The sequence below is a fragment of the Heliangelus exortis genome, chromosome Z (genome assembly GCF_036169615.1).
Source record: "Heliangelus exortis chromosome Z, bHelExo1.hap1, whole genome shotgun sequence".
Lineage (NCBI taxonomy): Eukaryota > Metazoa > Chordata > Aves > Apodiformes > Trochilidae > Heliangelus > Heliangelus exortis.
Window position 1 is genome coordinate 59,318,091 of NC_092454.1, and position 27,471 is coordinate 59,345,561.

Genomic DNA, 27,471 nt, shown 5'->3' on the forward strand with positions numbered 1-27,471 from the left:
TTTATTCAGATAAATGGATTTACATTCCATCATTCAGAATATTACGTACAAAGTACTTAATCCTCTAGGAAAAAAAAAACCAAAAACCTTACCATTTTATTTAGAGGTTTTCTGTACTGCTATAAATGGACTTGTGAACAGAAACTACAACCTCTAAAGTAATCTTGTAACCAGCACCTTTTCAATAGCACTTATTCATTCTGAACATCCATGCTTATTATGTTTTCCTGAATAGCATGGTGGTGGTTTTTGTGGGATGGTGTTCAATTATTTGCTTTCCGTTTCAAATGTTTGATGCAGAAAGCTGACTACACACTAAGAATTTCTCACTTTACTGATGAACAGTCACTGGATTCCATCTCTCAGTCACTATTAACGGGACTTTAATTTTAAGATTTAAAAAAATAAGTTACCAGACATATATTATCTACACAAATTAAAGCATTTAAATTCTTATTTCACAAAGCATTATTTCATACCTGTTATTGAACACTTAAATAACTTCAGAGGCCTAAATGCATCTATGGTTCTATCTAGGTTATAAGTTGGTGTTGGAATTCACCAGCTGCTGATACACTGTGAATTCACCTGGAGAAGCACAGAACTTCTTATTGCTACAGGGTTTTCTTACTAGTTAGCTACTGAACTGAAACTGCATGGTATTAACTTTTAAAACATGCTTAGTTGTCTGTAAGAATACAGTTATTAAGCTCTTTTTTTCTGAGTATAAGCAATCTTTCTTGAAGAATCTGTCATCAATTCATCATAAGCAGACTTTTTCTGCTTGTTGCTCTGTCTTCAGATTTAACCTGGACATACAGGTTATATATATACAGTATATACAGTATATATACAGTAATATTCCAACAAAATACAAAATATAGTCCATAAGCATGATGTTGGAAAGCTGGTACCTTGCTGGATGGGTATAGCGAGGTGGAACTCCCGTGGAACTCAAACTCCCGTGGAACAGCCTGGGAAAGAACAGCTAGCATAAATTTTAAACAAGAGTAAGAAAGAACTCTTGAAAGCTTATGATCTCTGAGAGTTCAAATAGTTAATATTTTCACACTATTAAAATGAAGTGAGGTCTCAATCAAAATGAAGCAAAGAAGAAAAAAAAAAAAAGTACCAGAAAAGCAAAGGAATTGCACCTAAGTGTACTAAAGGATAAGTACTGCCACTCAACTGACAGCTTTTTATAAGCACTTATACAGTAAGTAGTTGGTAGTGGATTTAAATAGAAGGAATTGCCATTTTTTATTTCACCAGTTCTGTGCACTGAAATTTGAATGTGTCCTTCCAATACAAAGATCAACTGAGAGTGAGAAAAGGAGGGTAAATTTCACTCTTAATATGGTATTCTAGCTTCACTGCACCATAATGAAGAAGTCAACATGTAATTTCACCCATTACTTTTTTCTCCTTTTAATAAAATATGATTTTCCAGAGTACTCAGTAGCGTCACAGTTTGAACTCCAGTAAGAAGTCTTCAGTCTGTGTGACAAACACCCCAGCTGCGTATGAGACTCTCTACCACAATCTGAATTCAAGCTAATTCAGTGTTTAAAGCTGCACAGAGAGCAAATTCCAGGTGAAATATAAATTCAGCACCAGCTGCTACTGCCCTAAGTTATCAGGGGTATCCTTTTTCTGATTAATTCTTCACAGTGAAGTGACCTAAACAGATTTCTCAGCTGCAATAAAATGTAGGAGTTAGGTTCGGTGATGAATCCGAGTCTGCACTTCCCAGCAAGGATGTGACATTTTTTAACAGACAGCACAGAGTGGCATGTGAGAATCCCACGTCTGGATGGCTGAGATCCATCTGACAGATGGGACCTAAAGCAAATCTACCACACTTTAAAAATAAGTACTTCCCATTAATGGGCCACTGGCTACTTTTGAAAGCCCTATGGTTGAGATTTGTGTCTATTTATCTACCTATCTACTATCTATAGTAATATAATACATAAATACATCAAAACAATGTTTCTCGAAATGTAAGGTCATGCTATGGTAAAAGGAATATTCTTCTTAAATGTGTGGACTTGAGGCAATGACAAAAAAACCACAAACGGGAAAATTGTAATTATACCATACTTGTGGAATGCCGTTTTCTGCAACTGCAGCATAACTTGGGCAAGTCTTCACATACCACGAACTGCAGCGTTTCTCCTTTCACACATGGTCAGTGAGAACTCCCAGAGACGCACGCAAACGCGGATAAGAAGGATCAAAGGAGTAGCAGGCTGGGTAGTACCCTGGCTGCCATTTCAAGAGGTATTTAAACACAGCACCCTCATCAATTTGATAAATGTACTTCCAAGATTAAAGCTTTTTAGAAGTATTAAACGCTCTGCTGAGGACACATATCAGAGATGCAGTTATCAGCGCAGGGCCTGTGAAGCAGATGGTAGCAGTGTTTCCAAAGCACGATGGGGACGTTCTCACGAGCACACAGGTGACTTATAGGAACATCAAATTCATAGCAACGCTCAGAAATAATGGGATAGTAATATCCGCTTGTGGAGAGGAAATACCCTGGCGGAAATGGGGAGGGGTAAGCAGCTATGTAGCTATACTGTAACACAAAACTACGACGAACCAGATGTCTCTCCAAGGAGCCGTTCTGCATCGTCTTTCCGAAAGAATTCCCGCAGCGTAACGAGCAGTAGGCACAACAACCAGCCGCGGGTTCGCTCACACCCCGAAGCCGTTCCCTCAGGCAAGGGAAGCGGCGGCGTCCCCGGGCTCCCCCTGCCTCTCCCGCCCCGTGCCCCGCGATGCCGCCTCCCTCAGCGCGGGCGCCCGCTGCCCCCTAGCGAGGAGCGCGTAAGGGCTCCGGGAGGCGGTCGGGGCCGCGCCGGGGCCGGGACACGGGCGGAGCGCGGCTCCCGGGGGCTGTCCGCCTGCCAGCGGCACCGCCCCACGCCCGCCCTTCCCGCCAGCATGGCTGCCGCCGCCGCGGCCGTGAAGGTAAGCGAGAGGCCGCAGGAGTCAGGGCTGGAAGGAAGGAGCCTTTCCCCGCCTGTCGCCTTCCCTCCCGAGCCGGCTCCGGGCGTGCTGAGCGAGAGGACGTGGTGCACCTTCCCCCCTGGCGCTGCCTCTCGCTCCCCGTGGCCTTCCCCGTTGCCTTCCCGACTGCCCTGCGCCCCGACAGCAATGGGTCTGGGAGCACGGCGTCCCTCGGGCGGGAGAGAGGCCGCCATGTCGGGGAGCGTCGGGCCGAGGCCCCGCCCCAGGATTCCGCTGCCCCGTTCGGGCCCGCTCGGCTGCGGGGCGGGCAGTCCCGGCTCGGCACGCCCTGACCCGCCCGGCTCTCCTGGACCCTCTGCCCGCTGCTCCCGGTTGAGCTTTCCTTAAGATGACAGCCGGAGGCCTCGGATCGTCACGGTTCCGGACCCGGTGGCGGCGTGTGGGTTTTGCCAGCGAGAGGGTCCGGGGGATTTGTAACCGGGGCCTCAGGTCCGCTTGAGGCCTGCCCGGCCCGCCTGGCCCAAAACGGTGGGTCAAGGAGCAGAACACTCAGGCTGGGACTCTGGGCTCGTATTTTGACCGCAATTTGAGTTTGTTTTTGCGGCGAATCTACTCGTGGTTGTTTTGATGTGTAGAAATTATCTGCAAGCTGTATTTGGTTTACAGAGACAGCAGGTTTATTCAGTTAACTCTAAGCTGTGTTCATCTTGCTGTTTATCTGCTTTTAACTGAAAGTCTATTGAACGCCATCCTTTTCTGCTGCTCGTTGTCCCCAAAACCGGAGAGTGGAACGCAGGTCACCACTTTATAGAGTACTCCAGAGATTTTTGTGAAGCTATTTAGTTCCACCTTCTGTTGACAAACTGAGGAATGTAAAGGGGGTATTGTGTTATACTGCTTTCTGCAACTGCAGTGCATTTGGAAAAGTATTTGCATATCACCAACTGGAGTGGTGGTGGTTCTGAACACAGAATCACATCTGTGTTCAGAGATCTTATTTGTTGGTAATTAGTTGAGTGAAAGACTCTCAGCTGATGGTGATAATGTACTTAACATGTACCACTGTTTAAGACCCTCAGATAGACATGAGTAGAATGTTCCTGCACAGATGCTTCTGTACTTTCCATTTGGGAAATTTCACCATACAGCAGGTGAAGAAAAGCACACGCTTAAGTTATATTATTATTTGGACTCCCACAGAAAAATGGTTTTGATTTTGTAGTTACTGGTGGGATAACTTTTGTTAGGTTGCTCTTCATCCCAGCGCATGAGATGGACTATAATGTAGTAAAATACTTCATATTTCTTTCCACTGCAGTGCCAATTCACTTTAGATTTCATTTTCAATAACCTTAGCTAACAGGTTGTGCCAGTCATGCCCTTTTGTAGGATGCAAGGTCTGAAATGGAGCACACAGTTTTGAATCTTTCTGTTTTTGAGGCCCTTTTGAGGGAAAGTGAAACTTTCCTCTGTAAGCCAACTCTTCTCTGTCATTCCTTGCCTTCAGTGCCTGGGTTCCTAGGTGCAAACAGAACTCATCTCCCTTGGCAGGGTATCTTGCCGTGGAACCTAGGGCTGCTACATTCCTTTTGATAGTTCAAGAGAAGATCTGTAAAGCAGGATTTGATATAGAATCAAATTAAGGGGTCTCCAGCCCCCAGATGCAGATGGTGTTACTTAAGATGTAAATTGGAGGAAAAATAATTCCCTTGCAGAGATGTGAAACTTACTCAGGGGGTGGAGCTGCCAGTTCTAAGTTGGCATTGTGTGGTTACTGAAGCAGCTGCTTCTCTGCTGTCCTGGCTTTCCTTCCACTGTGCTAGCTCTGCAGTGACCCCAGCTTTTGTCTAGCCAGTGTTGCCTAAGGTGGCTGAAAGGCTGACCAGTCTGCTGCTGAAGTGTTTTGCAGGGTGAAAGAATGCACAAACAATTCAGGGTTGTAGCTCTCCATGCTGTGGGTTCTCTGCCCAGGAACCTGTGAATATTTGCCAGCTGGTGGCCACTGATGTGAATGTCCACTGTGGAGAGAAACTGTGCAGCACAAGATGCACTGGTGCCACTGCAGCAGCGGGCACAGGGAGCCCAAGACACATGAAAGGCACCTCACCAGGCTGGTGCTGCCACAAACAGCCTGAGCTCTCTGCTGACACAGGTCGGGTTTGCTGCTGTCTGGTATGGGTGTGGTCTGTTACAGTGCTAGATCAGTCAATGCAAGGACCTTAAAGCATTGTAGTTCTAAAATAATGTATGACGTACCCATAGTTTTTATCTCCAGCATCACACTTTTTCTCAGTTCCAACAACTTGTGCTGCACCAGACAAAAATACAGGCAGACAAGCGTTCCCTTTTGAATATTCTCGATCTTAAGTCACAGGACACTAATAAAACAAGCATTGTACTGAAATAAAACTAGTTGAGTTTCTGAAGGAAACAGTTTTTCCCTTGACTAAAAAAAAGAAAAGACAATTTTTATCCTGGCTTCTGTTGATGTAGTAATCTTCTGTGTTTACTGAGTGCATGAGCGATGTTAAAGGTTGTCTTTTGCTGATTTTGTATTCATCCTAAAATTTATACAGTTTTTAGTATTTTCATGAGCAATCTGAATGTTTGAGATAAATAAGCAACATGAGTAACATGGAAGCAGACCCATGAATACCATTGCAATGATCTTGGTCTTCCTTAGTGCTTGAGTATGCTCAGATGTGGACTTTGTGGATATTTTACTCAACTTTCCTTTGAAGTACTGCTTGTGCTCCACAGGGCGGGTAGCAAAAGGAAATGGGAGATCTGCCAAAATTACTTGAGCCTTTCAATGTTTACACCATCTCATGTGGAAAGCTTTCTTAGAGAAATATGTATAATGAAGACCATAGAGCCTCTGCTTGTAGAATTGAAATGTTTGGCCAAATAATGTAGTGTTTGAACGAAAGTGGTCTCTATGAATGTGAAAGCTAAGAAAGTGCTAAGCAGTTGGATGTGTTGTGGAAGGAAGTTGTTCTGTGTTGAAGTCTGGAGGTCTTGCTTGAGAGATTTTCTGTCTTTAAAAATCATAAAAAATTGTGGAGCCATGCAGTAGTAGGTTATGCCAGAATGGTTCCAATTTTCTTTTTCCCTGTGATAAGCAAGTCAGCCAATATATTAATTTTTCAATTTAAAATTGAGACAAACTTTGCAACTGTTGCCTTAAAAGAGAATAAATAATTTTGACAGAAAATAAACCCCCTTGCAGGCCAGCTGACCCTCAGATATTAGAGAAGCTGGGGGCTGCTGGGCTTAGGTTCTGGGGGACAGCCAATTCACCTTTAATAGGCCAGAAAGCAAGGGTCTGGGTGCACTACTAACACCATACTACCTGTAACTATTGTGGCCATGCACTAGAATTCAGTTAGGCTCAATGAGGTTTCTTACCACCAGATTAATGAATAGTGTGATTTATTAAAGCAACAGTATACCAGTTATTTGGATTGCCAATGATAAATTTACTGTCTGCAAAGCACATGCAAAAAACTTAGGTTGTAAGTAAAGAAAATGGCAGCCACAGCATCTCCACTCTCTGCATCCAATTTCTCTTGGAGTCAGCACACTAAGTAGCCCTAATAATGCCAGTGTCTAAAGTACTCATGGTGCACCAGCCATGTTCTACCTGCTACCAATGCTGTAACTTTCCTTGAAAGTACAAATATAATCTAAGTAATTTCTAGTAATTATTGCAGTTATTCCACAGCAACAAGTAGTTGCACTGCATAAAAAAAAAGAAAAGGAGGTGAGAAAGAAAATGAAAAGGCAGCAGCATTGTCTCTGTGTGTGATAGTGACATTATTTTAAATACCATTGCTAAGCTTGAGTTTATGAAGGGTCTGACAGTACCCATTCCATCCAAAGAGCTAGAAGTGTTCTGAACTCAAGAGAAATCTTTATTTTATTGAAAATTTATTGAAACCTAGACAGAAAAAAAGATACTTTCAAATGATTAACTAGAAACAAGAAGTTGAGGTGCATTTTACTGTAGCTGTAGTCTAAAATCACAGCTAAATTTTGTCTCAGCATTTATCTTTCAAAATACATTTTTTCTTTCCCCTTTTTTTACAAAAGAACTACAACATTAGCAGTGAGCAAGAACAAGAAATTGGTGATTACCAAAGCATGACAGATAGGTGGTAATTTTGAGTCACTTCATGCTGCTTCACTATAATTTGTATCAAAACACAGCATAGGACTTTCAGTCTGATGGCCTGACAAGATAAAACTTGTTATTGTAGTGGCCCTTTGCATTGTCCTCTTTTTTCTCTTTCCATTATGATTTGAACCTGTTAAGATATTTTCATTAAAAATGGCAGGGCAGGGGGCAAGTACTTGAAAAGACTTAATTAAAAAAATTAGGAGGGGCCAGAGCTGGTTAAATTTTCACTTAGGGAAAGGTTACCACCTGACAGAAGTGTGGCTGCACTGGAGTCAGTGACCCAGCTGCAGCCGTTTTAATGAGCACTTACACCTTGTTAAATACCAGATGATCTAATTGTAAACATGTGAAAAAACCTACCAGTGCTTGCAGCAAATCAAATAGTCAGCAGATTCTTTTTATTTCAGCTGTGAGGATGCTGTTGTGCTGTCCCCATTTACAGGAACTGTACAGCTACTACTTACAAAGAGAAGGAAGTTCTTGAATGTTGCCGGGTCAACACAAAAACCTTGCAGTATTTTGGAAAAAGGTTTTCATCTTTTGCATGCTCAATACTATTTAGTAATGCCTGGTATTCAGTGTGGTGGTTATGTATAGGACTGTTTTCCACATGTAAAAAAGAACACTTTGTTACAATATGCTTTATACAGGTATTTCTTATTAGAGGCATTCCCAAGTAACACCCTTAATTTTTGTATTGAGAAAAATGATGAATTTGCACATCTTTGTGCAAATACCCTTTTCATACCCTTTTAAATTTTGCATATTTAAAGAGGAGAGTGATAGCATAAGAAACTGGCAAGTTAAATACAATTGTTTGAAGTCAGTCATTTGAAATTTCCTCCCTGGGAAACTGTGCTGGACATATTAGGTTTTGTTGATCTGTAGTCTAATCCCACCTCAAGGAGACAATACATTTTTTGTCTGCTTAGTTTTTCAGACATGCTGGTAAATGTTGTGTAAGCCCAAGAAGGTTAATAATGTGTCCTTTCCTTTGTAAGATTGGAATTATCGGTGGAACTGGCCTGGATGATCCGGATATCTTAGAAGGAAGAACAGAAAAATACGTTGATACTCCTTATGGCAAGGTCTGTACAACCTGACTTTTTGTTGGTTTTGCTTTTATTTTTTTATTAGTATTATTATTACTGAGAATTTGCACTGCTAAATGGATGCATAAGGGAGATATTGTCTAAAGAGTTTCCTTTTAGTTGTTATCTTTTATGTGATTCTTAATTTGTAGAAACAAGCTATTACAAAGGTGATGTGCAAAGGAGACTATACCTTTCTTTTTTGTAGGCTGGATGAATTTACAAACCCAGCTCTGAATTTTCAGTCAAGAGGGATATACCCTCTTATCAAATTTGTAACCCTGTGACCCCCTATTCATGTTGCATTCTGTGAAGAATACAGAAAAAACACAGCACTTAAGCTGCTTCCTAAATGAAATTAAAAATGCCTTCCATTCTAACTAAAGATGTAGGATTGAGGGACCTTTTTCAACTCCCTGAGCCATCCTGCAGGTTCCTCTATGCTTCTGAGTAATACAAAACCCGGCAGTAGGCCACCTGCCACACTGCAGAATTTGGCTGACGTGTTGCATTCCAGTGGTGTGACAGAACAGCCCTCCAAATTCTGTGCTGCCACAGTGCCCTAGGCTCCAAGCTGAACTCTTCCCCTGCTGGTGACTGATGCCTCCACCCAGATAGAGCTGCTCAAGGGAGAAGTTGCTGTACAGACCTCAGGCTCTGGGATGTGCCAAGATCCCTCTCATGGTTTAAGGTTATCTGGCAAATATGCTTATGAAAGTTGTTCCCAGGTGGAGGACCTCCTGCAGCAGATGGCTAAGATTCTGGAGAGAGTGAAAAGGCAGTGAGTGTAACATCAGGGAGACAGAGGAGATAGCCTGTGGTCAAACAGCCAATAACTCCTCTGTCAGCACACATAGAAAGGACAGAAACTAGTAATGCAGAAGAAACTTGCAAAGGTGAAAACCAGCAGGAGGGAGAAACCTCCATTAAAGCCTGAGGTGCCTGTGCAGAACTGCTTCACATGTCTTCAGACTGAAGAGGAAAACATGTTACATCAGGTAAGATAGAGGAGCTAAGTGGGGCAGCCTGATCAGCCTACCATACAGCACCTAGTGCAACCAAGAAAAAGCAATATTTGATAGTAGTAGGACACTCTCTTCTGAAATGTACAGTTTGTCAACCCTCACTAAAGAGTTCTGCTTCCTGGGTGTGTGTATCAAGGATGTAAGTAAAAGACTGCCAAATCTTGTGCATCCTACTGACTATTATCTGCTGCTGCTGCTGTTTTGTGTAGGCACCAGTGATACAGTAAGGAAGACTTTCAAGAAGCATTACAGAGCCCTGGGAGCAGTAATAAGAGACTTGGGAGTGCAGCTAGTATTTTCATCAGTCCTCCCAGTCATTGAGGCTTGAAAGGGCAATGGAAGTGCTACAGCTAGGGCTTCTGCTACTTATACCATGGAACTTGCTTTGAGAAACCTGTTCTCCTAGGGGCTGGTGGTGTCCATCTCTCAGAGGAGGAGGAGAGCATCTTTGGCCATAGGCTTGCCAATTTAGTAAAGAGAGCTTTAAACTTGTTGCCAGGGGAGGGAATCCTCAATCCATCCCACTGCTACCATTTTGATGACAGTGCCAGTTACAGATGCCCTGGACCTAGAGAATAATCACAGGCCAGCAGCACAACACCTGAAATGCAGAATATAATCCCAGCTAGTAAGACAGCTTCAGTAGGGGACCAACTTAAATCATCCATGCAAATTGCACAGAGCATGGGGAACAAACTAGGGGTGTTAGAGATTTGTGCATGCCTGCAAGGCTATGATGTTAAGAGACATGGTGGTATGGCTCCTAAAAACTGGAGCATGGCAACGAATGTTCTTCATGCTCTTTATGAAGGACAGACAGGGGAGAAGAGGAGGGGGTGTTGCCTTCTATCTCAGTGACCAGCTGAAGTCCATGGAGCTCCGTGTGGGGTGGATGAGGAGCCAACTGAGAGCTTATGGTTCAGGGATAAAGGGAAGACAGAGGCAAGTGATACCATAGTGGGGAGTTGTCTGCTACAGGCCAACTGGACAGGAAGGCTGAGCATATGGGGCCCTCTATGGACACATAGGAGTGACTGCATTCATAAGCCCTCATCTTCATGGGGGATTTCAGCCACCCCAGTATCTGTTGGAGGGACAACACAGCAGGACACCAGCAGTCCAGGAGGTTCCTTGAATGCACTGGTGGCAATTTCTTTCTCCAAGTGGTAGAGGAACCAACAGAGGAAAAGTTACTATCCTGAACCTTTTTCTCACCAACAGGGAGTGGCTTGTGGTTAATGTGACTCTTAAGGGCAGTGCTGGGTGCTGTGACTCTGAAATGGTGGGATTCAAGATCCTGAGGGCAACAGGAGGGTGCAGAGTAAGCTCACTACTCTGGACTTCAGGAAAGTAGGGTAGGGTACCATGGTATAAATTCCTGGTGGGAATAGGGGCCCAAAAGAGCTGGTCAAAGATTCAAGGATCACCTCCTCCAATCCCAGGAGCAATGCCTCCCAAGAAGGAGGAAGGCAGGCAAGAATGCAAGGATGCCTGCATGGATGAACAAGGAGCTCCTGGACTCTCAGGTGTAAAAAGTCTACAGAGGGTGGGAGCAAGGACAGGTAGCCAGGGTGGAGTACAAAGAAGAAGGCCAGTCAAGTCTCACCTCTGCGTGGCAAGATCATGGAGCATATCCTTAGGAAGTGGTCTGCAAATAACACATGCAAAATGGGGAGGTGGTTTGTGACAGCCAGCATGGCTTTGCCAAAGACTAATCATTCCTGACAAATTTGGTGACCTCTTATAATGCAGTGACAGCATTGGTGGACAAGAGAAGAGCAACTGACATCACCTACCTGGACCTGTGCAAAGTGTTGAACACAGTCATGCATGATATCCTGATCTCTAAGTAGCAAAGATAGAGATATGATGGATGGACCACTTGGTGGATAAAGAATTGGCTGGATGGGCACACTCGAAAGAACTGTTGATGATTCAATGTCCGTATGGAGACCAGTGACAAGTGGTGTTCCTCAGGGGTCAGTACTGGGATCAGTGCTGGTTTAACATCTTTGTTTGCACATACACAATTGGAATTGAATTGGAATGCACTCTCAGCGAGTTTGCTGGTGACACCAAGCTGTGCAGTGAGGCTGACACACTGGAGGGAAAGGAGACCATCCAGAGCGACCTTGACAGGCTTGAGAGGTAGTCACATACCAACCTCATGAAGTTCAGCAAGTGAAAAGCCTTGCACCTCAGCCATGGCAGTCCCAAATGTGAATACAGACTGGGAGAAGAATGGATTGAGAGCAGCTGTGAGTATAAGAGCTTGCTCAGAAGCTCAACAGGAGGTGGCAAGCAAGCTGAGGAGGGACTTTTTACAGGGCATGCAGAAGTAGGACAAGAGGTACTGGCTTTTAATTGGAAGAGGGGAGAATCAGGGTTAGACATTAGGAGATGCTGGAACAGATTGCCCAGTGAAATTGTGGCTGCCCCCTCCCTGTAAGTGATCAAGGCCAGGTTGGATGGAGTTTCAAGCAGAATGGTCTAGTGAGAGGTGTCCCTGCTCATGGAAAGGGGATGAAACTAGATATCTTTAGCATCTTTTCCAACCTGAACCATTCTACATGAATCTGGTCTGCATTCCAAAAGGCAAATGCAAGGCATAGTTAAAAAATATATGTCCACTTAATTCTACCCTGTAAAAATGAAAGTGAAAATGAATTCTACTTCACTTAAATTTTGCTTTTTAATTATTGGGTTTATCAGCAGGGACACAGCCAGAATAATTTGACCTGAAAACCTTTCTGGTAGCGATGTACCTTGGGATCTTTGACATTTGACAAATGGAAAGATGAAAATTTCTTTAATGCTGTTTCTTTACTTCTCAAAGTAGAATAAAAGCTTACATCTGTTGTTACAGAGTTGTTGAACTGTCTTCTGTGGCCTTCTTGTATGATAAGAAATGTCTAGTAACAAAACTCACATCATTAGGTAACGTGGGGATATGTTTTTTTCAGGTGAAATATGCAAAAGTTCAAAGGAAACTATTATGAGGATTTTTTGAAATTTCTGTTGGCACTGGTCCTCCCATGATCCTTGAAGTTAAATCATTAATACTAGTAAAAATCCACTATGCTAGTTTTTAGAGAAATAAGTACACTTAAAACTGTTAATATTCCAGCCTTCTTTTTTCCCTTTCTTTCTTCCACCATTTTCATTGCATCAAAAATTTGGTATTCTAGGGCAAATTCTCTAATTCTCAAAAACTTCATCTTGCATCTCCAGATATGGAAAATATTGTTCTCATACAGGAAAGAAAATTGCTTGCACATGCATTTGTCTTCACCTTTGAATTCTGAAGCTACAAATAAAACTTTGTTCTGCATATACTTTCAGTTAAATTGGTTTTCTTTCTGCATGACAGAACCTGGTTCTGAATCACCTTTACCCAAATGGGCAAAATACCTTCCTGTTACAGAAAATCACTGTATCTGGCCCCCTTTTTGTATGGTCATACATATATCTGGCAAAAAAAAAGCAAGGGGGATTTCCATCTCGCAAATGAACGTTGAATACCTCCTTATTTGCTTCCTCAAAGTGGTTCCTAAAATTAGATAATTAGAAAAATTTTTGTCCTTAAATTAGATCATAATGGAAATAAAGTGTTGGAGAGACTATAAGATATTTTTCCTTAGATTTTTAGCCTGCTTGTTTATCCGATTTTCTGTTCCAGCTTGCTTCTGAGATGAGATGAGTTGAGGGAAAAATTAATTCTGTAAGCATGACATAAATAATACTTTATGCTTATTTACATTGCAGACCAAGGGGACTTCTTTCAACTGCTTGTTACTGTCAAAATCTTAGCCTCGGGTTCTCCCTGTTCTCTTTTGCAACACTGAGTAGCATATCTACTAGGATTTTTTAAGTGGGAAGTAGTTAAATACCTAGATGAATTATTAATTTCTGAGAACTTTTTATTGGGCTTTTTACTAAATCCTGCTCTGAAAGTACTGTATTAGAGCATTAAATTTTGATTGTTCATTGGAATTTTTTGCTATTTTAACCACCGTTTCAAGGTTCCTGACTCCAACTGTGGAGAGGTTGGAAAGAACCTGTGGGACTGAGTATGAAAAGGAAGGACTCTAACTTTGTTACATGGTTAACACATAGTTTCAAATTTCTGTATCTTTCACTTCTTTGTAACTTTCCATACACTGATGTATCCTTATTTCCTCTATTTTAATGACCAACGATACAGTATCTATAAATTGTCTTTAACTGTCAGTTCATAATTCAGCAGCACATTCTTTGTTCCAAATCTTTCTTTTTCTTGCCATGTTTCTAGCAATCACATACAAGCAAGTTATTCAGGCAGTCACCTGGAAGATGCCCTGAATGTGTTATGGGGAAGTCTGCATGAAGATAACAACCACTCCTGTTACGATGCCATCCTGAAGCCTTTTGCAGTTACTTGGGTGGCAGCAGAGAGAGAAGGAAATCATGGTTGCTGCAATTAGATGTTGAAGCCAGTTGGATTTCATAGCTGTTGAGTTCTCTCTGCATTAGAATTGCATGCCAGAATTCAGTGGAGATCTGGGGCAAGGATGGATAGTGGTTAAATTGCACCTTTCTACCCCAGATCTTTTGGAAGCTGCTAAACCTTTAAGCTGTCAGTTGTGAAGCAAAGGGTGTGGTCAAACTCGGTGATCTGTACTTTTCATTTCAATAGAAGGGAAGGACTCTTGGCTGACGTCCTCAGTTTTTGAGAATACTTTTGATCCCAGTGTGAGATTAGTTGCATGCTTATTACTTATTTGTTTAGAGAGCAAATTTGTGCTCTCTAAACAAAGCAAAGCCCAGAAGAACTAAACCCCAAATACTGTAGTTACTGTGAACCTTCATTGTTATGGGATGCTGCAACATTGTCAGAATGTCTTGGCAACTACATAGCAAGGCTCTTGCACTCTGTGAAATTTCACTCCTAAAACCGTGTCTGGTTAAGAAGAGCATAGGTAAAGGTAAATAGATTAAATGTCAACAAGTTAATATTAAATGGAGACTTCTAAAATTAAGAGTAGACAACAGTTCTGAAAATACATTTTATGTAACTTTCTCTTTATATAAAAATATTGCTAGATATGTGGAAGAACTTAAATGCAGGTGGTTGAATAAATTATAGAGCTTTAAAGAGATTTTCCATACAATTTATTAGTCAGGAGGAATTTGTGTTCTCTTTGTGTAGCTGTGAGAGGGAACTGCATGCTGTCACCTGGTCACTGGACTGACCAAATACAACACTGCTTCTGCCACCAGAAGTTCTCTGTCATACCACAGTTCACTTCTAGAAAGTGGGTTTCCCAGTAGCAGGAAGGAGGGAGTTTATCAGGAAGGTGCAGGGAGTGGAGCGTGGGTTGAAGGAGTCCAGAGCTCTTCCCTACATCCCTCATGTGACCATGGTAGAAAGGGGACACAGAAGAGGACGGGGAGTGTTGTGGAAAGGGACAGATTAAATGCAAATTCTGTTGGGAGGGGACTTGTAATCGGGAATGGTACCTACATAAACAAAAAGCAAGCAAACTTTACAGGGAATGGGAGGTGCTAAGTAATTCAGAGGCAAACGTGTACATGCTTCTTTTTTTTTTCCTTTCTGTAGCCATGGTTCAAATACTGTTTCAAAGTATTTGAAAGCATTAGTGTTTCAGACCCTGAAGTGGGAGGTTGCAATGTTACTGCTAGTATGAACACTGGAAAAATTCTGTTGTTGGTCCTTCTGGTATCAAGTTTGTTACTCCTGTTTCGAACTGGTTTACTAATTTACCATATCAAATGGCAGAGCTAAGCTAGGATGAAAAAAAAATTTAGGCTACAGTGGTAACCTTACTTCCTTTCATAACTATCATGCTTATTTTTAAGTGGCAGTTAAGATTTATAATGTGTTTGACATGCAATAACTCATTCTTCTTTGTTTGTTTTACAGCCATCTGATGCTTTGATATTGGGAAAGATTAAAAATGTGGACTGTGTGCTGTTAGCAAGGTAAATGAACATTTTATGGAGTTTTATATTATGTGTCCTAGAGTTTTCTCAAAAGCTGCTTTCTTTTTATATTAAGTGAACTGTGACTTCATCTTGTTCTGTGTGGTTGCTAGCAAAGTCCTGCAGGTCTGGGTTCTTTTCCTGAAAAAATTCAGTGCAGCAGGGACTAAGAGTATTAAAAATACCATCTAGATGAGGAAAGAGAAGTCCAGTGGGAGTGCGTCCTTAGGAAGAATGCCACCCTGCAAGGCTCTGCTAGTAGGTGGGTGGTACCTAATAACCTCAGTAATCAATCTTTTCCCTGGGTTTGCAAATTTCCTTTGTGAAACTGGGAAATTGTCTGTTTCCAGGTGAACTGTATCTCTGTTACCACTGTAGACTCCTCAAACTTGCTTCTTGGTCCTCTAGCCATTACTTCTATGCTTTGGAGGCTGCCTCACATTTAGTTCTCCCTTCCTGGATTGTTTTTATGAGCAGAGCCAGGTAATGGTAGCAGGGTCCAGGTGCAGGTAGCTGTTCCAGACAGGTCAAGGTGATGAATCAAGTCCAGGATCCATTCAGGGAGTCCATTCAGGAGTAGTAGGAGATGGGGCCAAGGACAGGACTGGAGAGAAGGCTGCAGCATGTGACCAAAGTCCATCCATAAAATTGGTCTGGAGACAAACTGCAGCATAGGTCTGAAGGCCATTCAGGAGTCAGCCCTGGGGACAGAAACAGCTGTGATATAGCTCAGGCCAGGAATGAAGCCTGAGGCCAGAGCTTGGAGGTGAAAACACCAAGACTCACAGACTGCAGGGGTTTGGGTGAAGGCCCAGGGAGAGGCCCATTGTCCAGAACAATGTAGCACCCAATGGTTCACTCAGTGCCCTGGTTCTTTTCATGCAAGTATTTTTCCATTAAGCTGCTAACTTGCCTTCTCTGCAGCTACACTTCTGTCCCTGGTTTTGCTTTTCTTATCTTGCACGGACTTTGCTCATGTGTTTTGTTGAACCTGAACAACATTTTTCTCATTTTCTCAAATGAAATGCTAAACCAAGGTCTTGTAGCTGTGCTGTATCAAAGTAGGCCTCTAGCTGCAGATGACTCAAAAGCTCTGTTGTGGTTTACATCCTCACTAGGATTTATGACTATTCACATATGCACCTCATGAGTTTCCATTGTTGGGGGATAGGGTATTTGGAGCTTCACTTTGTGGTTTGGAAAAAATAACAGAGTAGCTCATGAATTGCAGGTTTAAAAATAAAGGCGTGTGTATTCTAGAAGAGGATTGTGACACTGACTGCAACATGAAACAATAAATGTAAATGCCTAGTAGCTTCTCAGAGATGCTAATGACAACATGGGAATCCCTCCTGACAGTGCTTGGTCATATGCGCAGCTCCAGTTCCAAGCTGTTCAGGTTCTTAAGACCTTTTGGTCTCTGTGAACAATCTGTTGGGAAATATCCCACCTTTCCTCTTCTGTGGCTGAAAATAACTTTCAAATGTGTGTAATCATTATGTGACAGATGTACCTCTGTATCAATGACAGATAACACACAAACTGATGCTTAGTGTTTCCTGTCTTGGTGAAAACATGTACTGCAAAAGTGTGAAGTCATTCTTTGTATTTATGAAAGCTGTCAGAGTATTTTGAGAGTAAAGAGAAAATTGTGATCGTTCTACTGTTTTATTTGGGAAGGCAATGGATTAAAATAATGTGTTTTTTCTGTTTTTAATTTCCTGTGATGTGCCTCTCTTGTCTCCATGGGACAATACAAACAGCAGTTCTGAACAGAAAATCTGTAGATGTATATTTAAGTTTTAGAAATTCATTGTAGTTCCTAGAAGATTTCATTTCTTAAACCTCCGTTTTCAGTATCTATGGAGCTGATTTAAAAATTTCAGAGAAAAATGCTTTTTTGTACTCCTGAAGCTGCTAAAGCGTTTGGATTGAATTTTCGAATTCTTTTTAATGCAAACTTGAACTTATACATTTTGTGTCTTAAAAAAATTGCACCACTGCTTCTTAAATCAAACACTGAGGGAAATTTAATACAGTTAGGAAAACAAGCTGAATTGGAAGTGGCTGAAATTATCTGTTCCTCTTTCAGTGTTAGGGACATTACATTTTCTGGAATTCTCTTTATCTGAGAGAAGGAAAATTATTTCATCTGATTTATTTTACTCTCTTGCAATATGTATCTCTGCAGACATGGAAGGCATCATACAATTATGCCATCCAACATCAATTACCGTGCCAATATCTGGGCATTAAAAGAAGAAAATTGTTCACATGTACTAGTAACTACTGCCTGTGGTTCATTACGTGAGGAGATACAGCCTGGTGATCTTGTCATAATTGACCAGTTCATTGACAGGTGAGTAGCATTTGTTTTTAATTGTTTTCTTAGCTTTGGAGAGAAAAAAAGGGACATCTGAGGTGAAATGGCATACTAACATGTTACTGCTAAATTACGTTTTTCTGGAATGAGATTATAGCCTTAGTTCTTATGGCAAAAAGTGAAATTCATACAAGATAGGAAACAGGAATGAAATTACAAGCTCAGTGCTAGCAGACCTAGCAGAACTGCCAGACTTTGAAGAAGGGCCTCAAATGAACTGAAATATAGCTCCTTGGGAAGAGTCTTCTGAAGAGATCTCCTGTTTGCAGGTGTGGGGGAAGAACACAGATAAGAGCACTGGCCATTCTAAGTTTTAAGAAGAATCTTATATTCTACCCAGTTTTATGTATTTGGAGTGATTTATGCATCTTCTTTGTGCTTTCATGGGGCTGTTGGCAATATTTCATTGCTAACTGAACATGTATACCTTGGATTGTTCTCTGCAGTGCAGTGCTACTCAAGTTTTGACTTACTGTCATTTGTGTGTTCATGTTACTGAAATGATTTTTCCTGTCAGAGAGTACAGTGTATCTAGATGACTTAAGCATGGCGGGAGCAAGCCCCATATAAACTGCTTCCTGTCATACAGAAGTTGATTTATGGGTGGAGAGCAGCTGTATTACTGACAATGGTCCTTTTTTAAAAAAAAATAAAATTTAAAGTATAAAGTATTTAGGCTGATCACTTCGTTTATACAGGTTGAATCATAATCGTCCTTGTTCTGTCGGTAGTACTTGGAAATGAATACTTTTACTATTGGTATTTATTTATGTAGGAAAGATATTCATCATACACACGGTGCAGATGATTGTGGGTAAAGATCTGGTTATTTTGACAGTATTTTCTCTTAGTAAGTCCCACACTGTTGGTGGGAGCCTAGTCATGCTAAACTGTGAACTGCATGCATGGTAAGAAGCATCCTCTGGCCCAGGGAGCCTGCAGTTTTGAACAAGGAACATCTGGAATGATTGCAGAGTTAATACCTGCTACAGATGAGGAGTAGAAGTATGGAGAAACGAACTCCTGAAAAAGTCAAGCAGAAAGAACATGTCCCTTTCAAGAAGAAGAAAAAAATAGTTGTAGAAAAAAATCAGTGTATTTATCTGATGTGAAGGTGAGTGAGAGGACAGGGATCAGTTACATTGCATCAAAGTAGGCAAGTAGTATCATGGGCTTCATTAGTAGGCAGGTCAGGGGAGGTGACCTGGCTTCTCCTCTGCTCAACACTGGTGATGACCTGGCATACTGTATCTAGTTCTGGGCTTCCCAATAAAGAGAGACAGGGACATACTGAAGAGACTCCAGCAAAGGACCACAAAGGTGCTGAGGGGATTGGACTGCCTTTCCTATGAGGAAAGGCTGTGAGACATGGCACTGTTCAACCTGGAAAATACTCAAGGGGGATTTCATCAATGTATGTAAGTACCCGAAGGGAGAATGCAAAGAAGACAGAGCCATGCTCTTTCCAGTGGTGACAGTGACAGGACTGGAGGCAGTGGGTACAAACTGAAATAGAGGAGGGTTCCTGTGAACAGCAGAAAGCACTATTTCACTGTGAGAGTGACTGAGCATCAGTACAGGTTGCCTAGAGAGTGGTGGACTCTCCTTGCTTAGAGATACACACCTAGACAGGGTTCTGGGAAGTCAGTTCCAGGTGGCCCTGCTTGAGAATCACATTGGACCAGATGATCTCCAGAGTTCCTGCCTGTGTCTTTATTTAGAGTTCATTCAGATGGGCACCAGTAGTAATAGCATAGCCCTCATATGGGCAGTGTTTCATTTTGATGTGAGTGGGAACTTGTGAGGTCTTGTTTCATGGCTTCAGGAAAGCATATGAGAATGTTTCAATGTGGAAAACAACATGTTATATGAATTTTAAAATCATTACAACCACAAAATCGTAGGAATTGGGAGAGACTTCAGGTCATCATCTGGTCCAATCTTCCTGCTAAGCAGGTTCACATAGAGCAGGTTACACAAGATGGCACCCAAGCATGTTTTGAATGTCTGTTTCATTTTAAAAATTGTTTTCAGTGATAAGTCTTCCCCTGATTATCTTTGCTAGTAGATGTTAGACTGGTGGTTCTTTGCAAGTAGGGACTGTAGTTTTGCCTTCACGGGGGTGTATCATCTGTAGGAGTGATTGCATTATCATAAATGATTATGGAAACAATGAGAATTTTCTTTTGGTGTCTCTGAATAGGCAGAGCATGCTGAGACTTTGTATACACCACATGACAGCGTGAATTTTCATTTTGTTGATTACTAATAACTTGTTGATAATAACTACTGGAATAAAAGGAAATGTGAAGGTGCCAGTTGTTGAAGACAGTTTGTCACTGATTGAAATTATTGTTTTATCCACTTATTTTAATCTGATTTTGCTTCCTAGCATTAGTCATAGTAAACTTTGCCAGAAAGTCTTGTGTTGTTATGATAAAATCAAAATGAAGGAGCAAAATACACCTTAGTGTCTGATTAAAAGTGTGGCTATTGCTGCAGGGTGAGGACTACAAACTCTGGGGACACCTTCAGAACTACACTTTCTGCAGCTTTGAATTTGAAAAGCAATAAGGGCAAGACAGGCATGTCAAAACTATATAACCATGCAAGATCTGGCTTGTTTCATTGAGCTTGATCACAAGTGGTTATGCGTAAAAAACACACATAGTCCTTTCCCAGGGGAAGAATTCCACTTTTTCCTGTACCATCATGCACTGTTTGGTAAAGAGATGGTGTGAGGGTCTGTTCAGAGCTCTCTGTGGAGCCCTGTGGATGGCTGGCAGAAGCTATGCAGACAGCTGTTAACTACTTGCCTGTAGTTCTAAGTCCACTGCTTTCAGGTACTGCTTCTTATTTCCCCCATCTCTGCTTTCCCTTAATCATTCCTCTGGATTGTGCACTTCTACCACTAGTAGTATGCCTAGTTTCTAGGCAGGCACTTGGTGACTTCTTCCTATTTTAATATAAACAATCAGGCAATTGTACAACATTCAGTTATAATCTGTTGTTTCTGATGGAGAAAGAAATAGAGAGTAGTTCTACACACTTAAAACTGACAGCTAAGGAGCAGAGAGCCTTTGTTGAGTTCTTCATGTATTGTTTCTTGCTGGCTCCAAAGTCTGTCAAGGGTGTGTGGGGTGGGTCTGTGAAGAGAGAGCAGCTTTCAGAAGTTACTGTTGATTACTCTGTAGCTCTTGGTTTCTATGGCGAAAAGGCGAGGAAAGCATTTGTGATTCTGTAACCTTCCTTCGTTATACGGGGGGTACAGGGAAACAATATTGTAGGTGCTGAAAATTATCTGCTGCCTTCCTGTACAGATGAGGATGGCCAACTCCTAACTTGAGTAGCAGGGCTACAGAAAGGAGACTGAAAGGCATTCTTCTGTGCCAGCCATTCTCCACAGCCACCTCTGGTTCTTTCCATCTGTGGCAGATTGGTTTACATCTGCCTTTATTCTCATCGAAAGCCTAGGAACTTGCGGAAATACCATCTACATTTATTAGTGTTCCCTTTGCAAGGTTGCGGCCTTCCACGCAGAAGAGAAATTGTTGCTAACACACAACTGAGTGCTAACACACAAAGTCCATTGTTCAGAGCAGTCATGGGTCTTGCCATTGTTGGTGATGAATATAGTGGCATTTCTTTGTTTAGAACATGTAGTGATGTGGCCGTTCTCTCCAAGGAACAAAAGATATCCGAAAATCACAGACTAATATTTGTACATATTTGATCTTTCTTCAGGGTTTTTCTGAGTCAAAGGACCTGACTAGAAATATTTGAGGAGATGGACTGTGGCTTTCCTCATTTCCTCCCACTTCTAAATAATTCATTAGCAGACACTGAAAAAAAGTGTGTAAAATCAGATATATTTTGTTTGCAGCTCTGCAGTATCCCATCAAGGAAAAATTAGTATTAGTGTTTCAACCAATTTTAACAGCTGTAGCCTATTTTTTCATATGTTTTAATTTGCTGATCACTTCTCCTGATTTGTAATCTCACCCTAAGGCTATTCTGTTGGTGCTTGTTTGGTTTTCTTTCTTCCAAATCTACTCTAAGATGCAACTTGTATTTAAAACCTTTTCTTATATATTTATTGTTGACTTGGGTGGGGAGCTGTTGTGAGCTGTATTACCTGTATTTTGACAGTGGATTGAATTGTGCTGTTGTGTTACTTTTCTCCTACAAAGTACAGTACCTACTGGAAGGAAGAAGGGAATATCTCAAAAGGATTTTGTTCCAGAGGGTTTTTGCCATCCAGTTGGCTGAGTTAGCTTGAAAGTTTGAAGGTAAAGTGATAGTGGGTGACAGTTTCAGTAGCTGTCAAAATTGCATGCTTGATGGTTATTTCTGCGGCACGTTTGACCGTTGCTGTGCAAAGAAACAGTTTCTCAGTTGAAAGAAAGGAGGAAAGGGGTTCTTCTTCTTGCAAGCATGCCAATTCATGTGTGTAATCTTTCTGAGAAAATACATCCTGTTGCAGGGCTTTTCTGGCTGAATTCACACCTTTTTTTCCAGATGCTGTCCTATAAATTCACACCCCTTGAATGTAGGAGTGCAATGATATGAACAAGGTTTGTGTTCAAAAGCCCAAAGCCCAGACTAGCTTTGGGGTATTTCAGATTTGATTTCTTCTCTTTCTGAAAGCTTACTGTGCTCTTTTTTTTTTTTCCCAAAGATTACTTGCCTGACTATTAAATTTAGCTGATTTCTTTTGGATAGAATCGCAGCATAATGTTCCTGTTTACAATTAGAAACAAATCAGCATTTCATTATCTTATTAACAATAGATTTTTTTCTAATGAATTAACAACGCACTACTGGAGCATTTTTCTATACTTTTTTTTTATATACAGTTTTATACTCTTGAGCTCAATTCCGAAAGGTTTGTACAGAAGTGAAACCTGTTAACAGGTGGTCATTCATATCATTCTGATACTTTTGTTCTCTCCCAGGAATGCAATGTTTTTGGATTTGTGTAAATATTTTTCTTCCCTTTTCTCCTGACTTACTTCTCTGACCATGTTTCCTGCTTTTCTAGGACAACTCAAAGACATTGTACTTTGTATGATGGGCAGCATTCCAGTCTTTCAGGAGTTTGTCATGTTCCAATGGCAGAACCGTTCTGCGCCAAAACCAGAGAGGTTAGTGAATTCTCTAATGGCATTTAGAATTCCCATTTTATGGCACTTTTCTCTGCATTGTAGCAGTGGGTGGTGGTGGAGAGTCAAGCCTTAGTTAAAGGTAGAAATGAGCCAAATTGCAGTACCCTTCTATTCTTAACTGTTCCTCTTAGTTTTGTCACTTAAAGATTTTCAGATTTTAGAAACACTTAGACACGGCAGTGTAAAACACTGCTCTCATTTTCAACACCTTTATAAGCTTCTGGGAGGAGTGTGTCTGTGATGAAATATGCCACCCTTGTGTATTCTTAGACCTGAGGAAAAAGGAAGGTGAAGACTGAACTGCACATTTTGTGTGGTTGCAGAAGGTCTGGGGCAGTGCATTCTTAAAAGGCACAGGGTGCTTACAGGATCAGTTATACCTGCTTAAGAGACTTGGTCTCTGTGCAGTCAGTTACTGGAATGAGCAGAGCAATGATAAATTTTGATTGGGTGGACGAATCTGCCCAGACCATGTACAAATATTTGTACTATCAAGCTGTCCTGCTCTTGCCACCAATTCACTTCAGTGTCATTATAGGCCATTTTTGTTAACTGGCCTGTCACTGTGTGGTTTTGAGATAGCCATCAGCAGGTGCACAGCCCTGTTAGAACTGTGCTTGAGTGCACTGAGAGTCAAGGTGTTTTGCAATGAAGTAAAGACATTTTAAGTTTCATGAAGAAACAAACCACTACATATTACACATGTACATGCTTTTGCTCTTCTTTCATCAAGCATCTAATTATACAAAATACTTTGCATTTTCTGTGCAATAAGAGCCTAGCCACGTAATATTACCAAAGATTAGTTGGCTTACTGACTTCGAGCGTGGTGTCATCTCATGTAAGATACAAGGGGTGTATTGAGAGCTAACTGTGCACTTCCTGAAAATGATTAAAGCTAGTGTTTTACTGAAGTGATTGGGTGTACTTCACTCTGCTGCTCTTTGTCATTTTTTAAAAAAAGCAAGTAGATGTGCATAATGCATTTCCTGAGGTTGCAGGAAACTACACCAGAGCTAGTTTTCATTCAGTTGTTAAGTAACTAGCGGCAGTGTTCTTTGGATATTACATTTTTTGGAAAGCCAACAGAGAAATGCTCTTTTTCAAACACAGAAAAAACACTTAGGTGCTTCCCAGTCTCACATGTGATTATTACCTCATTAGCCTATGTGTTCTAATCAGCCTAACAGATGTTTTCAAGAACATGTGGGTTTGAGTTCTTAGTGAGGCCGAAAAAGGGATACTTTGACTGCATTTGAAACTACCAGATGAAAGTGCTTAAACTTTTTTCCTGGGACTATCCCTGTAAATATTTGGCATCATTTCAGCTCAGTTTATCTTGAATCAGGGAAATTTCATAGATATAGCAATAATAATAATAATAAAGCCAAAATTATTAATGTAATAGACTAATAATGGACTTTTGCATTAAAATATATGAACTTTTTATTAAACTACATGTGTGCAAATGCATGAAAATACTCCATTTTATTTGGTATATGCATTGTAAATTAAATGAGAATCTGAAAATAGTTTATCTTTTCTACAACTGCGACTTTTGAATTATGTAGGGTGCCCTGGATACTACTGCTTTGAGAAAATGGGACTCACTGCAACATCATCGAGGGAGTAAAGCTGGAACTTTGTAAAGAGTTTTGGGGAAATACTGCTCAACTGTGGTTTAGGTCAAACCACAGTTGAAGCCTATTGATCTGTTAACAATGTGTGATTAACTGGCAAATAGTGAATGATACATTTAAAATTAATTTCACCAATGAACTGCCATATTAGGTGCAATAAATATCAAATTAACCTAAAGCATGTTAATAAGCCACTAGAAATTTCTAAGTGTGCTGCTGTATCTAATCCCCAGAAGCTCTGCTTTGCCCTTACAGACAGGTTCATGCAGATGCATGCACAAATACCCTTCCCCAGCACATGTGGGTTACATGCTCACCCTCTTTGTTCTGGGAGTGTGTGTATTTACCTGTTTATGTGCATCTGCAGTGGCAGATGTGGGGACTCCAGCTTTATCTGTACTTATGCTGCTCCACACAATCCTCTGATCCACATGCCAGTGAGGAGGCACCCCACAAGGTAATGCAGCACACTCAAGGTAGTGCTGCTTGTTGCTGCCAAGTATGGTGGGACAACCAACCATGTGGAGTGCAGGCTTCCCAAAGGGGTGGCAGGAAGGCTGCTTCACATGGCCTATATGAAGGTCACAGTGCTGACAAAGCAGCTTCCTATGGTGTCAAACTGGTTTCTACTGCTTGCTGTTCTATGAAGGTCTGTCCTGCCACAGCTTTTCTTGCTGCTTTTATACTTCTATTCAAGCTTTTCTTTTGATGCTAATTTTAAATTAATGTCATCATAGTTACTTTCCCCTTCTGATGCAGGACAGTTGCAGGTGTCCAATCCTATTTACAAATTCTGGTAAACTCTTACTCTATCTATATCAACTGGTGGTAGCAAGGCCATTTACCAAGAGAAAAAATCATGATGATTCTACCATATAGAAGGTCCTAGTTGGACCTATAAAGACTAATGTGAGGTACCTGGTAGATGTAAAGTGTACAGCCCTGTCACTGGCATGGGAAAATAATTTCTCTGCAGATTCCCAGGGTATTCTTTTAGTAATTTTCCTCACCAGCTCAACTCCACAATGTGATAAGTAGTGCTCAGTGGAGCTTTTTCACCATTCTGTACTCAGTGTAAGCACAGCCTAAGTAACATGCAAAAAATTTCTGTTCTCCAGTCTTTTTCATCTTCATTGAGAACAGTAGTCTATCTGCTAGTGACAAAACCAGATGAGTTAGAAGTCGTTCCTGTTAGTAGCACTATTAATTTCTATTGCTGGATAAGGGAACTGACACTGTCAGGACTTTGGGCAGCTGTGGCCATATGAAGCTTGACTGCTTTGTATAAAGCTAATTTTTTTTTTATGTAAGTTTTTGAATGGGATGCAAAAGCAGTGCATCAGGGGAATTATTTCCCTTTCCTGATACTGGTATGTTTTGCAGGTTCTTATTGAGACTGCCAAGAAGCTTGGACTCCAGTGTCATTCCAAGGGAACAATGATCACAATTGAAGGCCCACGCTTCAGTTCTCGAGCAGAAAGCTTGATGTTTCGCAGCTGGGGAGCTGATGTTATCAACATGACCACAGTGCCTGAAGTGGTTCTTGCAAAAGAAGCTGGAATGAGTTATGCTAGTATTGCCATGGCAACAGATTATGACTGCTGGAAGGAACATGAAGAAGCAGTGAGTAGATTTTTTTTCCTCTGGGTCTTGTCATGAGGACCTGTAGGTTTTGGTAAGAGATCACCTACTGAACTAAGTCTTTTCTTACTTGCATCAGTATCACTGATTCTGGATGACAGATAGTGAAAGTAAGAACAGAACCAATTGTTGCTATTTGGTTCATTTTCATAAACTTGCCTTGCTACTAGCAAATGTTTTGCCTCCTTTCATCTGACTCAAGGGAGTCTGTGTGTATGATGAGCTCTGTTTAAGAACTTGTCTTCCTGTAATTGGTCTGGTGGTTTTTTCTTTTGCAGCTCTGTGCAAAATGATGTATATACTTGAATTCTTCTGTTTGTGTAAACTATAATGAGACACACACCCACAGATGAAATGTGTTTACTGGCTGAAACAATTGTGGCATTTTAAAGTTTCACCTTTTGACTTGGAGATGTAGGAGTTAAGTGAATTTGTTTTGAGTATTTAAAATGCGTATCATCAGTATGGAGATACATGACTCATTTTTTTTGTATTTCTAGGTTTCAGTGGATAAGGTTTTAAAGACACTGAAAGGGAATGCAAATAAGGCTACTAGCATACTCCTAACAGCTATACCTCAGATAGGTTCCATGGAATGGACACATACCCTGCACACCCTGAAAGTAAGTAGAGACATGAATCTGAGTACTGGGGACAGTGAATACATATATACACATAATATAGGTGTATGTTCCAAGATGTTTCTTGTTAAATCACAGATTCTTGGATCATATACTTCAACAAACCAAATCCATTCAAGATGGGCAAGCATAAGGGCTCTCACAAGCTTTATTGCAAAGATCTATCTTCAGTTTTAGAAAAAGTATTATTAGAGTGAAAAAAATTAAGGACATCTGTATATGGCTGATTAAGTGTTCTTAGCATAGGTAAGATAAAAATCTATGTGAGAATACAAAGTAAAAACCTGTACCTCTGCTCAGCTTTAGCTGTCTTAGAACAAAGGAGAGCCAAGCAGGGAACAGTGAACCAAACCAAAGCCACTGTGCTCTTTTAATATGTAGAAGGAGAGGACCATGTTACAAGATATGGGTAATAAACAGTCTGAAAGTATTGGAAGTGTACTTTCCCACAGGCTTCAGATTCACAGTACATAAGAAAAGGAAAAACATTTCAAAATAAATTGATGAGGAAATTTTTTAGACTTTTTTTTGATAGGAGTTTACTTACATGTTTTATATTGCCTCTTATACCAGCATAGTTGAGATTAATTTCTGACTATAGCTTAGAATGAATAACAGTAAAATATTTTAGGTATCCAACTTCTCTGTGAGCTTTTTGTCACAAATAGCCACTTCCAAAAGTACCAGAGTATGAAGCATGAGAGCAGCCTGAATGTGAAAGAGAGCAGACAGAAGCAGGCCATT

The 27,471-nt window shown here is 41.0% G+C and overlaps 1 protein-coding gene across 1 annotated transcript in view; it reads left to right on the top strand.

The window, feature by feature from the left end:
• Window positions 1–2,549: 2,549 nt before the first annotated feature.
• Window positions 2,550–27,471, top strand: part of MTAP (methylthioadenosine phosphorylase) — a 33,014-nt gene continuing 8,092 nt past the window's right edge. The window contains exons 1-7 of the mRNA XM_071731914.1: window positions 2,550–2,979; window positions 8,161–8,247; window positions 15,199–15,257; window positions 17,449–17,616; window positions 22,682–22,784; window positions 25,829–26,068; window positions 26,587–26,709. Of these exons, the coding sequence (XP_071588015.1) occupies window positions 2,554–2,979; window positions 8,161–8,247; window positions 15,199–15,257; window positions 17,449–17,616; window positions 22,682–22,784; window positions 25,829–26,068; window positions 26,587–26,709 (1,206 nt within the window). The 5' untranslated portion in view covers window positions 2,550–2,553. The remainder of the gene's footprint in view (window positions 2,980–8,160; window positions 8,248–15,198; window positions 15,258–17,448; window positions 17,617–22,681; window positions 22,785–25,828; window positions 26,069–26,586; window positions 26,710–27,471) is intronic.